The sequence below is a fragment of the Palaemon carinicauda genome, chromosome 43 (genome assembly GCF_036898095.1).
Source record: "Palaemon carinicauda isolate YSFRI2023 chromosome 43, ASM3689809v2, whole genome shotgun sequence".
Taxonomy (NCBI): Eukaryota; Metazoa; Arthropoda; class Malacostraca; order Decapoda; family Palaemonidae; genus Palaemon; species Palaemon carinicauda.
Window position 1 is genome coordinate 10,159,127 of NC_090767.1, and position 12,778 is coordinate 10,171,904.

Sequence of the window (12,778 nt, forward strand, 5' to 3'; positions counted from 1 at the left end):
TCCTGGGACACTTCTTCAATTTCTTCCAAAGGCTCTTTTCTGCGAGGCTGGAAGAACATTGTGATCGGAAGTTGCTGCCGCTGCTTCTTTTTTCGCTCGAAGAGCATCCTGTAGGGAGTCATGTCTTCATCGATTTTGTTGAAGAATTGCAAAGAACGAACTATATTCTCGTCCCACTCTTGCGACAATTCTCTCAACTCCTTCGCAAGGTTGCAGAGCTTGGCAAGCCGTTCTAATGTTAAGCCCGTTTCTTCGACAATTTCTTGGGTCTCTTCCTGTGTTTCACTGTTTTCTTCACTGGCCGATTTCATCAGGTCTTTGAGGTCTGCGTCAGTTAGCGGCTGGGAATGGCAGTCCAACAACTCGTTGACGTCTTCAGTCGTCATGTCGCCAAACCCGTCACCTCCAATTAACGCAGCCAACTGCACAGATTTCCGTATTGCAGAGCGTTGAATCTCAGCAGGTGTAAATCCCTCGTCATCGTAAACAATCTGGGGCCACAACTTCTTCCAGCTCGCATTAACAGTAGCAGATTTCATTCCTTTCAGTGCCTTCTGGATGTTCTGCAGGCACGTGGCTATTGTGTACTTCCGCCAGTACGCCTTCAAATTGAATGTTTCATCCTCATCATCTTGGGCAGCATCCACACACGCAACGAGGTCCGCCAAGGTATTCTTCGTGTAGAGGGCCTTGAACGCCCTGATAACCCCCTGGTCCATCGGTTGAATTAATGACGTTTTGTTGGGTGGCAGGAACTCAACCTGAATGCCCTCATGCGAAAGATCAGTTGCGTGTCCACCAGCGTTATCCATTAGGAGAAGGCTCTTAAATGGCAAGCCCTTCTCTAAGAGATATTTTCTGACTTGCGGGATAAAACACTGGTGGAACCAGTTGGAGGTCAGCATCTTCGTAATCCATGCTTTTGGATTATGCATCCAGTACGCGGGAAGGAGATTCTTATTTTTATTTTTCAATGCGCGAGGGTTTTTCGATTTGTAAATAAGCCCCGGCTTAAGCAAAAATCCAGCAGCATTGCCACACATCATGGGGGTAACACGATCTTTGAATGCTTTAAAGCCAGAGGCTTTGGCTTCTTCTTTGAACAGGAAAGTTCGCGACGGCATTCTCTTCCAAAACAAACCGGTCTCATCCATATTAAACAATTGTTCGGGCTTGTATCCACCTTCAGTGATAATGTTCTTAAATGTCTCATTCGCGCAAGTTTCAGCAGCAGTAGTGTCAGCGGAAGCAGCCTCGCCATGCAGGGAAACGCTTTTCAGGCCGAAGCGTTTCTGAAACTTCGCGAACCATCCTTTGCTGGCGGAAAAACGTTGTTTCTGAGGCTGGGAATCAGTGGATGTCCCTGCTTGAGGTTCATCTAGTACATCATCTTCGTCTTCTTCAGCATGGTCACCATCGTCATCTTGAGGTTCCTTTGCCGCAAAATTCTCATACAAGCTCAAAGCCTTGGTTCGGATGGGGTTTGTATCCAAGGCTATGTTCTTCTTCCGGCAGTCGGCAATCCAGATTGCTAAAGCACCTTCCATACGGACGATCGTTTTATTACGAGCGGTAACAACTCGCTTTGCTGACCTGCTAAAGGTGATGGCAGCCGTCTTTCTAATGTTCGCATCATCCTTCTTAATGTAGCAAACGGTGGATTCGTTCACTCCAAAATGGCGGGCTGCGGCCGCCTAACTTTTGCCTTCTTTCAACATATCGAAAAGTGTCACCTTCTCAGCAATCGTCATCATTTTTCGGTGGTGTTTAGGCTCACTACCAGCCTTAGTAGAAGCAGAACGCTTGGGAGCCATTGTAGGGGTTAAACAGAAAGTTCAACAAAAAGTTCAACTTCAAACAGTCACGCACAGCACAGTTTAAAGTTACACAGTAACGTAGCAGCATCTACCCGGCGAGAGAGCGGCAAAGTGGCCGCGAGAAGATGCAACTGGTCAGAGAAAAGCCAAGCTGCTGCAGATCGGAGAAGCGGTCAAAACACCAATCACAGGCTAGATTACAAAACTTGGGAGCTGATTCGTCATCTATCAGCACTGGAACCAATCACAGTCCGTCTTACATGCTACGTAGTACTGTAGTTACAAATTAAAATGCAAGGTACTATATATGCTTTACGTACGCTATTTTACGCTTGTTTTGTTGTAGGATATGTACGCTTATTCGAGATGTGATTTTTGCAACAACGAATATTATTGGATGCAGTACTACGTATACATACAAAAGGTTCATGGAAAAGATGCACATCCATTACATTTGTAGTAGATATATTTTATATTTCTTTTATAATATATACATGCGTAGTGAAAAAAGTCCGCGAAGTCGTGAATCCGCGATGGTCAAACCGCGAAGTAGCGAGGGCTCACTGTACACTGTCTCGATAGACATGGCGGATGCCTATTGGCATGTCCCGGTCAACCATCAACTCTCCTCCTACCTAGGTTTCAAGCTACAAGGAAGACTACGCCTTCAGAGCTATGCCCTTTGGGCTAAATATAGCCCCAAGGATATTCATGAAGCTTGCAAATGCAGCCGTTCATCAATTACGCCTAAAAGGTGTCCAAGTAGTGGCCTACTTGGACGATTGGCTGGTGTGGGCAGCATCCAAGATAGAATGCATGCAGGCTTCCAAGAAAGTAGTCCAGTTCCTGAAACATCTGGGATTCAGGATCAACACCAAAAAGTCTCGACTATCTCCAGCTCAAAAGTTTCAATGGTTGGGAATCCACTGGAACTTACAGTCACACCGACTTTCCATTCCGCTGAAGAAAAGGAAAGAGATAGCGGGATCTGTCAAGAGACTTCTGGAATCCGATCGGAAATCAAGACGCCAACAGGAGAGAGTGCTGGGCTCTCTGCAGTTTGCTTCAGTGACAGTCCAGTGCTACGAGCACAACTAAAGGATGCAACAGGAGTCTGGAGAAGATACACATCAAACGCTCGAAGAGATCTGAAAAGACCATTACCAACCCGACTGCGATCGCTTCTCAAACCATGGTCGAAGGCCAAGCACTTGAAGAAATCAATACCTTTTCAACCACCTCCACCCTCAGTCCTCATCCATACAGACGCTTCAAAGGGAGGATGGGGAGGTCACTCTCACCAATGGAAACTCCAAGCAACTTGGCCCAATCTATTCAAGATATTCCATATCAATATTCTGGAAGCCATGGCAGTTTTTCTTTCGCTGAAGAAATTATCTCCTCGCCACTCGACCCACAAAAGACTGGTCCTAGACAGCGAGGTGATAGTGAGATGCCTAAATTGTCAAGGTTCGAGATCGCCTCAAATCAACCAAGTGATGTTGGCCATCTTCCGCTTGGCGGAAACGAAGAGATGGCACTTATGAGCAGTTCACCTCCAAGGATTCCGCAACGTGACGCCGGACGTCTATCCAGGTTCACACCGATAGGCTCAGAATGGTCCCTAGACGCAGGATCGTTCTCCTTCATCTTACGTCAAGTCCCGGAACTGCAGATTAACCTCTTTGCGACGAGTGACAACAAGAAGCTACCTCGATACGTGGCCCCATATGAGGACCCTCTAGCGGACGCTATGGACGCAATGTCCCTCGAATGGAACAGATGGTCTCAGATTTAGCTGCTCCCTCCACCCAACCTTCTACTGAAAGTCCTCAACAAACTGAGATCATTCAGGGGAACAGTGGCAATGGTGGCTCACAAGTAGCCAAACAGTATCTGGTTCCCCCTAGCGTTAGAACTACGACTGACGTTGGTCCCATTGCCGGATCCAGTTCTGACTCAGTGAGTGCAGAAGTCGACTGTCTTCGCTTCATCACAGAAAACCCGAAACCTTCATCTCATGATTTTCTCTCCTTAGCAGTGAAGAAGAGATTCGGGATCTCGAGAGAAGAAATGGGTTGCATTTGTCAAGGCAAAGAAACCAAAAGAAATCTCAACAGATTTCTGTTTATCCTTCTTTATCCACCTTCATGAACAAGGTTTAGCAGCCAACACGATATCCACGTGTAAGTCTGCCTTGACGAGACCCTTATTGTACGCCTTCCAGGTCAACTTCTCTAATGAAATCTTCAACAAGATTCCTAAGGCCTGCACTAGACTCAAGCCGGCAGCACCTCCGAAACCCATTTCATGGTCTCTGGATAAGGTTCTTCACTTGGCATCAATGCTGAACGACGAAGATTGCTCTCTGAAAGATTTGACCCAAAAAGGTTTATTTCTATTTGCACTAGCCTCGGGTGCCAGAGTTAGCAAAATAAGAGCCCTCTCGAGAGATGAGGGTCATATTCAGTAAGGACAAGGGGGAGAACTGAATCTTTTTCCTGACCCAATGTTTCTTGCCAAAAATGAGCTACCTACCAAAAGGTGGGGTCCCTGGAGAATCTGCCCTCTGAAGGAATATGTCTCTCTATGTCCAGTAGTGCCCCTAAAGGTCTATCTTCGTAGAAATTCAGACTTTAAGGGAGAAACTTCAGGTTCAAATTTGTCTCAAACAACTAAGGGCGAAGATCACCTACTTCTTTCGCAGAGCGGATCCGGAGAGTACACCCGCAGGTCACGTTCCGAGAAAAATTGCCTCATCCCTGAATTTTTTCCAGTATATGGATTTTGAAAGTCTTTGCTCGTACACTGGCTGCAAGTCATCCAGGGTCTTCTTTAGACACTACGCGAAGCAAGTAGAGGAACTTAAGAGGTTTGCGGTGGCAGCAGGTAATGTTTTAAAACCTGTTGCTTAACTCTGCAAGGAACAGTGAAAACTAATTGGGACTTTTAAGTGAAGGGTGTGAGTGTTGTCCCCTAACGGTACAACATGCTAAGTGAAAGGTCACCAAGGTGTCCTTGCGGACTGTTCCAAATACAAAAGGTGAAATAAGCATAGTGCATAACACGTGTGCCATGCGTGTCTACGCAAGTGTGAATGCACAGTAATGACAAAAATTAATGAAAATCTATTAACAATTTCGTTTTCAGTGGCATTTATATGTTTCCCTTTCAGATGAAACATGAATTTCTGGTATTACTGCTATCTTTATGCTTTGATTTATTTCATCCACATTTTATAATATTCTATGAAATGCAGATTGAACTATACATTCATTGTCTGTCAATAAACGAGCTCTAATTGAATTTGCGTCTGATTCGCCCCAAGTTCAATTTTAATAAAGATATGTTGAGCATTACTTTCAACCTTTGGATATTGCATGATAATAAAGATTGTTCCTTCATTTAAACAAACACTCTTTGAATCTGGCCAGTCTTTGTATAAGATGGGCCAGTATACTCTGAATGTGATGCTGACTGATACAAATATTTGTTTCTAAATGGATACAAACCTTTTGTCGGTACATACGTCAAACTCGGTATACCGGGGGAGGTATCAGTATTGCATACACACATGAATGGGCTTTTCAATACAAGCTTTGTTTTAGAAGGAATAGGTGGAGACCAATATTCCGGTTTGTTTACTAGGATATCCATAGGTATTATGTATTACTCGAGACTTTTCCAGAGTCTAGTATGACTCTTCCCTGTAGGGGGCAGGAAGCACTAACATGGTTCATGATTAGAAGTAATGATGTATGATGTAACATCGTAGGTCTCTAGGTCTAAATTGACCAAGGAATTCTGTCTTGAGGACAAGGCACAAAATAAAAAATCCACAAATGCATTAATGCTCTGGTATACTTCCATCAGGACGACACGGCCTGAGCTCAAAAAACGGATTTTGAGAGAGGCGAAAAATCTATTATTGGGTGAGATAGCCATGTCGTCCTGATGGACCCACCCTTCCTTTCTTATGAAAAGGGCTAAAAGGACCCCTCCCAATAGTACTGTATCTGTAGCACCTCGCTTATCGCTACAAGGAATAACATGGCGCCGATGATGACGTCATATACAGACTCAAACAAGGAGGAGAGGTACCTTAATAACGGCTCCAATTCGTTTTCTTGCCACTTTCCCTCTCGAAGCGTTAGCGCTATTCGGGGATGAAGATAGCTATGTGGCATATCAAGAAATCGTCTTCTGATATTATGCGATATCCCTATAAGAATTAATTAGGGATATTCACTCCAGGAGTTAGAATTCTGGGTACCTGAAGGTAAAATTCTCTGGGAATATCACTGTAGTCAAATATACCCTAGGAAGCTACTTTAAGAAACTTCCATCAGGACGACATGTCTATCTCACCCAAAAATAGATTTTTCGCTTCGCTCAAAATCCGTTTTTTGATTGACTGCTGCCAGAGACAGTTGTGTGTTTAAACACTGGATTCATCCCTTCTTCTACAAGCTTTGGAAATGTTTATCTATTATATCAGTAAGTACAGTTGTCGGGAATTTCGAACTGATCAATCAAAATTCCCGCCATTTGACTCCACCTACATTGCGTCAAATTGGAGGGAAAGGAGAGAACTCGCGGGCAAATGAATGTGGTTCAAGACGAGAATGTTTTAGAACCAAAAGAGGAACCGCCTGGTAGGGGAGGCGCTGAGACTAAAGAAATCGACCACTTGTAATTTGAGATTAAGAAATATAATGTCATTTTATTGTAACATGATAAAAAAATCCAATCTAGAAATTTAGGTTCAGGAAAAAATGCGGGAAAAAGGTGACGTCGGGGGTTGCAGTGGCCACCTCTGCCTATTTGATCCGATGTCCCCAACCACAGTGTACCCAGGTCGGTTTCCATATAGGTTTTGCTAGAGTTGTGTAAAATTTGTATCTGTAAATATTTCATCGATCCTTGTGCCAGGGGATCAGAGTTGTTTTGTAAAATACGTAAAAAGGTCTCGGTAAGGCGTTTATCGAGGTAACTTACTAAATGTTTAATTACTTTTGTATGTCGAGTAAAGGTTTATTTTTTGTATTTCTCTCGTATTAGATGATTATTTTTATAATAAATTTGTTAAAATATAGCCGTATTCTACTTATTTCCTGAATAGTTTTGAGAGGCTAGCCCTTAAGGCCTTGTGATCCACCCAGTACATCGGGCAATTTAGTAAACCGGTGAAATTTCGCCACATTTGGTCCTTCGAACCGGATCGCAAGCGATCGCCCATGTGGGTCAGTTTCTTTGAGTCCCTTCCTAACGTAAAATTACCTTTCTTTCCTTGCTTTGCCAACCCCCCCCCCCCCCCCCGAACGTAAAGTGAAGTTAATTAAGATGGCGGTGGCCACGATCGTGCACATCGAGGCGTCGATGGGCCTAATAAACGACTTACTTACCGAAACGCAAAGAGCTCTATTAGAGACCTACTCTGAGTCCGTTTACCAGAATTTGGTAACGGAGTTGCAGGTAGAGGTCCGACAGCTAAGAGAGCTATACAAAAGCCAGTGTGTGAAACTAGAGTCTAGTATTGAAGCCCGAATCAGGCACACATTAGGTGAAGCTACACGCGCTTCTACCCTACTGTATAATAGGATAGACAAAATGAAAGGCACTTCAACGGGGAATGTTGCCCTCCCCAGGTTGAAGCCGCTGCCTCTCCCCACGTTTGAAGGGGAAGTGCAAGAGTACGCATCGTACCGTGAGCTCTTCACAATCCACGTGGATCGAAGAGCGGATTTAGACGAAGTGTCTAAATTTACATATTTATTGGGGACGTTGGGCAAAGAGCCACTTAGAATCATCAAATCTCTAAGTGTAACCGCCGCGAACTATAGTGTAGCATTAGACCTATTAGATAAGCAATATGGCAACGTGCACCAGACACTCGTGATTCTGCACCGTAAATTAGCCAACATCTTTGTGCCGTCACTAAACCCAGTAGAACTCAAAAGGTTCCGTTTTGAGTTGACCATCTTAATTGAACAAATCAAAAGACTAAGTACCAATGACATAGGCCAGGGCATGGTCATGAGCCTCATTAATCAAAAACTGTCAGAGGGAAAGCTCTACCGCAAAGTGGTCGAGCATTTGAGAAAATGTGACTATACGTTGGACGAGTTTTTTGAGGCAATAGACTTTATTGTGAGAATGCTAGAAGAGAGGCGACAGTCTTGAGAGTGACAAAAGACCAGACAGTAGTGTAAGACCGAAAACCCATCCCATCCACAATAATTCCTGCCCATTTTGTAGCGAACGGCACCCGCCTCACGGATGTCGCCAAGTGACTGACGTAGCTGCAAGACGTCGCATTTTGCTGAAAAGGGGTCTTTGTTTTAATTGTACGAAATCAGGTCATCGTAGCGATAAATGTCCCATTTCAAATTCCTGTAGAAACTGTAATGCTAAGCACCACACTGCAATTTGCGATGCGGGTAGACCGCAATCAATCCCTAGTCATAGTAATAGTCAAACAACGACGTCCCGCCCCGTAGTGAATGCGACGCCTCAGCAGCCCGAAACTTCCCCTCGACCACCCCAGACTAAAGTAGAGGCTAAACCATGCACAAGCGCAAAGATTGCGCAGAGGTCTGATGTGGACCTCCCATGCACTATCTTGCCAACAGCCATGGCAGGTATCCAATTAAGGCAAGGTAGTAAGCGAGTCCGCCTATTCCTCGACTCAGGAAGCCAGAGGAGCTTCATCTCTGCAAAAATTGCCCGTCAATTAGGCCTACCGGTGGTAGGACGAGTATCCTTAAATATAGCTCCGTTTGGTTCCGAGGAAATAAGCGGACAATACGATGTAGTAAGTTGCAGGGTTGAAATGGGGAAAAGAATCGTGCGTATGAAGTTAGTGGCACACGAACACGTGGACGTCCCGATACATAACGCTGGTTATGTAAAGGTCAGACAGCATCTGTTGACCAAGGGAGTCACGTTAGCCGATCCAGCAAACCAATCAGATACCATGAAGAACGTACACATATTAGTTGGGGCTGATTATTTTAGCTATTTTATTATAGGTGTTGAAAAAATAGATGGCATAAATCTTTTCTTGACGCATAATGGTATGTCCCCGTACGGGAAGGTGCCACAGCGGCTGTTCCAAGGGGAAAAGATCGAACAAGTAAGAACATTGAGAGTGTGCAGAATCATTCCCTCTTTGGTGTTTGACAGCAGAAAGCTCGTTTTACCCAGGACCCACTCTACGCGAGTCTTGCTTTAACCGAACCGCTATTTTCACCAACAGTTAGTTTTATCCATTCCACGTTTTTAGTAGATTCTGGTATTCAAAGTAAGTTTATAATATGTTTTTCTTTATTCTTAGTGTAATTTGTCTCAATTTGTGTTGAAATATATGAAAAGTAACAAAATTATGCAGCGTGCATCCGAGAACAAGCTCCTGTCGTTGACTTCGGCGGGTGTTATTAAATTTAGATTTACCATCACGATACTTTATAATATATCTATTTATCTAACATTATTTATTGACAAAACCTATATCTAAGGGAGAAATTTAGATTAATAAATAAGTTTCGAATCACATTACTTTGTAATCATTTGGAAATAATGATGGCATTCGGACAAGAATAATTCCGACCAATCAGCGATCAGGAAACTTTTCCGAGCTAAAAGGGCACCCCTGCGAGTCGGTGCAAATATGCACCGCTAAAAAAAAATAGACTATAGTCAGTAGCATATTATTACTACAACTAGCTAAGCTACAACCCTAGCTACAAAAACAGGATGCTACTAGTCCAAGGGATTTAACAGGGAAGAATAGCTAAGTGAGGAAAGGAAATAAACAAACTACAATTGAGAAGTTATAAACAATTAAAATATTTTAAGAACAGTAGAGCACTAAAATAGATCTTTCATATATAAATCATAATAACTTGAAAAATAACATGCGAAAGAGAAATGATAGAAAAGTGTACCCTCAAGCAAGAGAATCTAGCCCAAGAGAGTAGGTTTTATATTGTAGTTGAGTTAATATTTCCATTATTTATAAACTACGTCTAAATATTTATATAGATGTGCACACACAGATTCAACCCTTCCCACCCCCTCCCCCTTTCCTAACTACAACCAGCTGGTTCCGCAATTTGTGGGAGTGTGTGGTTTCCAAGTGTACCTCTCGGAGTACCACCTCTCACCTGGGTATGACTATTTCACACGAAAAACGTAATGATATTAAATGATAACTATTTTAAACGTACTTCAATCTGTAACTAATGCTTTGAAAGCCCAATTTAAGAATCGGTAAAAAAAAAAGGGATTTTGACGAAGGAAAAATCTATTTCTGGGCGAGGAACCTGTGTCGCCCAGTGAAATGCTCCTTAAAGCACCATTTCTAAGGTATAAATACTGCTAAATATACCTGAGAAAAAAGTTGCATGGAATGCCAGGAATAAACCCAGCTCGCTCACTTTGAGTGTTGGTATAGTAACTGGGGCGTGTTAGAACCACGACCATAGGTCCCTCAACAGTTAGTCCTCTCCATCCTCAATATCTCCTTCCGTTCCGGAAGGGCCGGGATAATTTGAGAATCGTATCTATAAAATAGTAGCTACGATTCTTTGATCGGATTCAGATATGCTATTAACCCTTTTACCCCAGGCTATTTGAAAATTTCCAACCCTTAACCCCCAGGGGGTTATTTTTTCCCAGCACATTTTGCAGTATATATTTTTTTTAAATTGCTCTAACAGCCTTAATTTTTGTCATAGAGAGGTTAGGTTAGTCTCATTCTCTTGGAAAATGCCTGAATTTTTTCAAAAAATTATCAAAAATATGAAAAAAAAATTTTATATTTTTTTGCAAGGACATACCGGTACGTCCTTGGGGGTAAAGGGATGGCTTTTGTGAAACGTACCAGTACGTCCTTTGGGGGTAAAAGGGTTAAAAATTAGTAAAAACAAAAATGCTTTGGCGAGATATTTTGCGTCTAAAGCATACCTACTACTACATGTGGCACTCACCTTTAAACAGTAGTTGAAAAGATCCGATTCCTGGCATTTACTGTCGGTTCCCTCTTTGACCGCTGATTTGCAGGGCACCTGTAAACAATATCAAATTAGTTACAGAACTTTATAAACAGTAAACTAACTAATACAATTTATATCAAAGTCATACGGACAAGTCTCTAAGTCTCCCCACATACAAAAAAAGTCACTAACTCAATATAGTATATTCCACAGCGAACTCCAAAATAGGTTTAGTGTTTCAATAACATTACACAGGAGGTTACACAATGTGTATTTTGTAAACATCCAATAGCTAAATTTATAAACTATAAATAGAGTCAATTATTACTCAATCATAACAGCTGAGGCCGGTGGATTGGGCAACTTGGCCAAAGGGAAGCCAGTAAAAAGAAAATCACTTAACAACTAAATTATAAACCTTTCTGTTTTGCAGTTAAAGGGAAAGATATGACTTTACTGAACTATACAAGTAGAAATTATGCAGGATACTCCCAATCTTGGGCATCAGACATCTTGCACTAGAGCGGAGAAAAAACACCGAAAAACACAGCCAAAAAATCACAACAAGTGGAAGCGATGATGCTATGAAAAGGAGTGACGTAGTTGGCGTGGGTTGAGATGGTGGTAGTAGCATTCAGTGGTGGGTGTTGAATGGCACCTAGCTGTAACGGGGATATTGAGGAGGAGATATCTAAATGGCGCGAGACCTCTGATTGTGATTTATCACGCCCCAGTATTATACCGACACCTTATATAGGTGAGCGAGCTGGGTTCAACCCTGGCATTCCTATGCAACTTTTTTCTCTGGTAATTCATCGCAGGTATATACCTTAGAAATGATGCAAAAGGAGCATTTCACGGAGCGGCACAGGTCTCTCGCCCAGAAATAGATTTTTCCTTCGTCAAAATCCCTTTTTTACTTCAAACTTCTCCGATGATAAGACCATTGCATTATAGAACTTTTATCTTATTATTGGGTTGTTTACCAAGACTTAGAGTAAAATATTTTACTCCCTTAGGTTTGGACCAATGATCTTTCAGGAACAAAGAATAAAGTTGCGTCCACACAGGCAACAATAATTTGTGAGACGACTTCTCAGGTTTAATCATTCCTTGTTGCTGTCAGTTTCTTCTGAGCCCTTAGTAAATGTCCTTTGAAAACAGTAGGGCTTGAATTCAATAAAGCAATGACACCTTGGTCCATATGCTCCAAATAATTATTATTATTATAATTATCATTATTACTAGTTAAGCTACAACCCTACTTGGAAAAGCAGGATACTATAAACCATGGGGAGCTAATAGCAAAAAATAGCCCAGTAAGGAGAGGAAACAAGGAAATAATGAACAACTAAAATGTTATTTTGATTATAAAATAAATTTTTGAATATACTTACCCGGTGATTATATAGCTGCAACTCTGTTGCTCGACAGACAACTCTACGGAAAAACTCGCCAGCGATCGCTACACAGGTTGCGGGTGTGCCCAACAGCGCCATCTGTCGACCAGATACCCAGCTCTCAATGTAAACAAAGACTCAATTTTCTCCTCGTCCCACTGCGTCTCTATTGGGGAGGAAGGGAGGGTCATTTAATTTATAATCACCAGGTAAGTATATTCAAAAATTTATTTTATAATCAAAATAACATTTTTCAATATTTAACTTAGCCGGTGATTATATAGCTGATTCACACCCAGGATGGTGGGTAGAGACCAGTAACATATGTTTACACTTTTATGAGCTAAGAGTTTTTTATTTCATTTTAGAAGTTATCAAAATAACAAAAACAAAATAAATAGGTACCTGGTAAGGAAGTCGACTTGAACAATTACTCTGCCTTTTAAGTACGTCTTCCTTACGGAGCCTCGCGATCCTCTTAGGATGCTGATCGACCCCTAGGATCTGAAGTATCAAGGGTTGCAACCCATACAACAGGACCTCATCAAACCCCTAATCTAGGCGC

The 12,778-nt window shown here is 42.3% G+C and overlaps 1 protein-coding gene across 7 annotated transcripts in view; it reads right to left on the minus strand.

Annotated features, from left to right (window-relative positions):
• LOC137633945 (uncharacterized) overlaps nucleotides 1-12,778 on the minus strand; it is a 79,684-nt gene that overhangs the window by 12,077 nt on the left and 54,829 nt on the right. For 6 of the 7 annotated variants that reach the window (XR_011042374.1, XR_011042373.1, XR_011042370.1 and 3 more), the window contains exon 2: nucleotides 10,808-10,885. The exons of the other annotated variant lie outside the window; for it this stretch is intronic. Coding sequence is in view for 1 of the 6 variants with exons in the window: in XM_068366189.1 (XP_068222290.1) it covers nucleotides 10,808-10,885 (78 nt within the window). In the remaining 5 variants the exon portion in view is untranslated. The remainder of the gene's footprint in view (nucleotides 1-10,807; nucleotides 10,886-12,778) is intronic. 7 annotated transcript variants of the gene reach the window in all.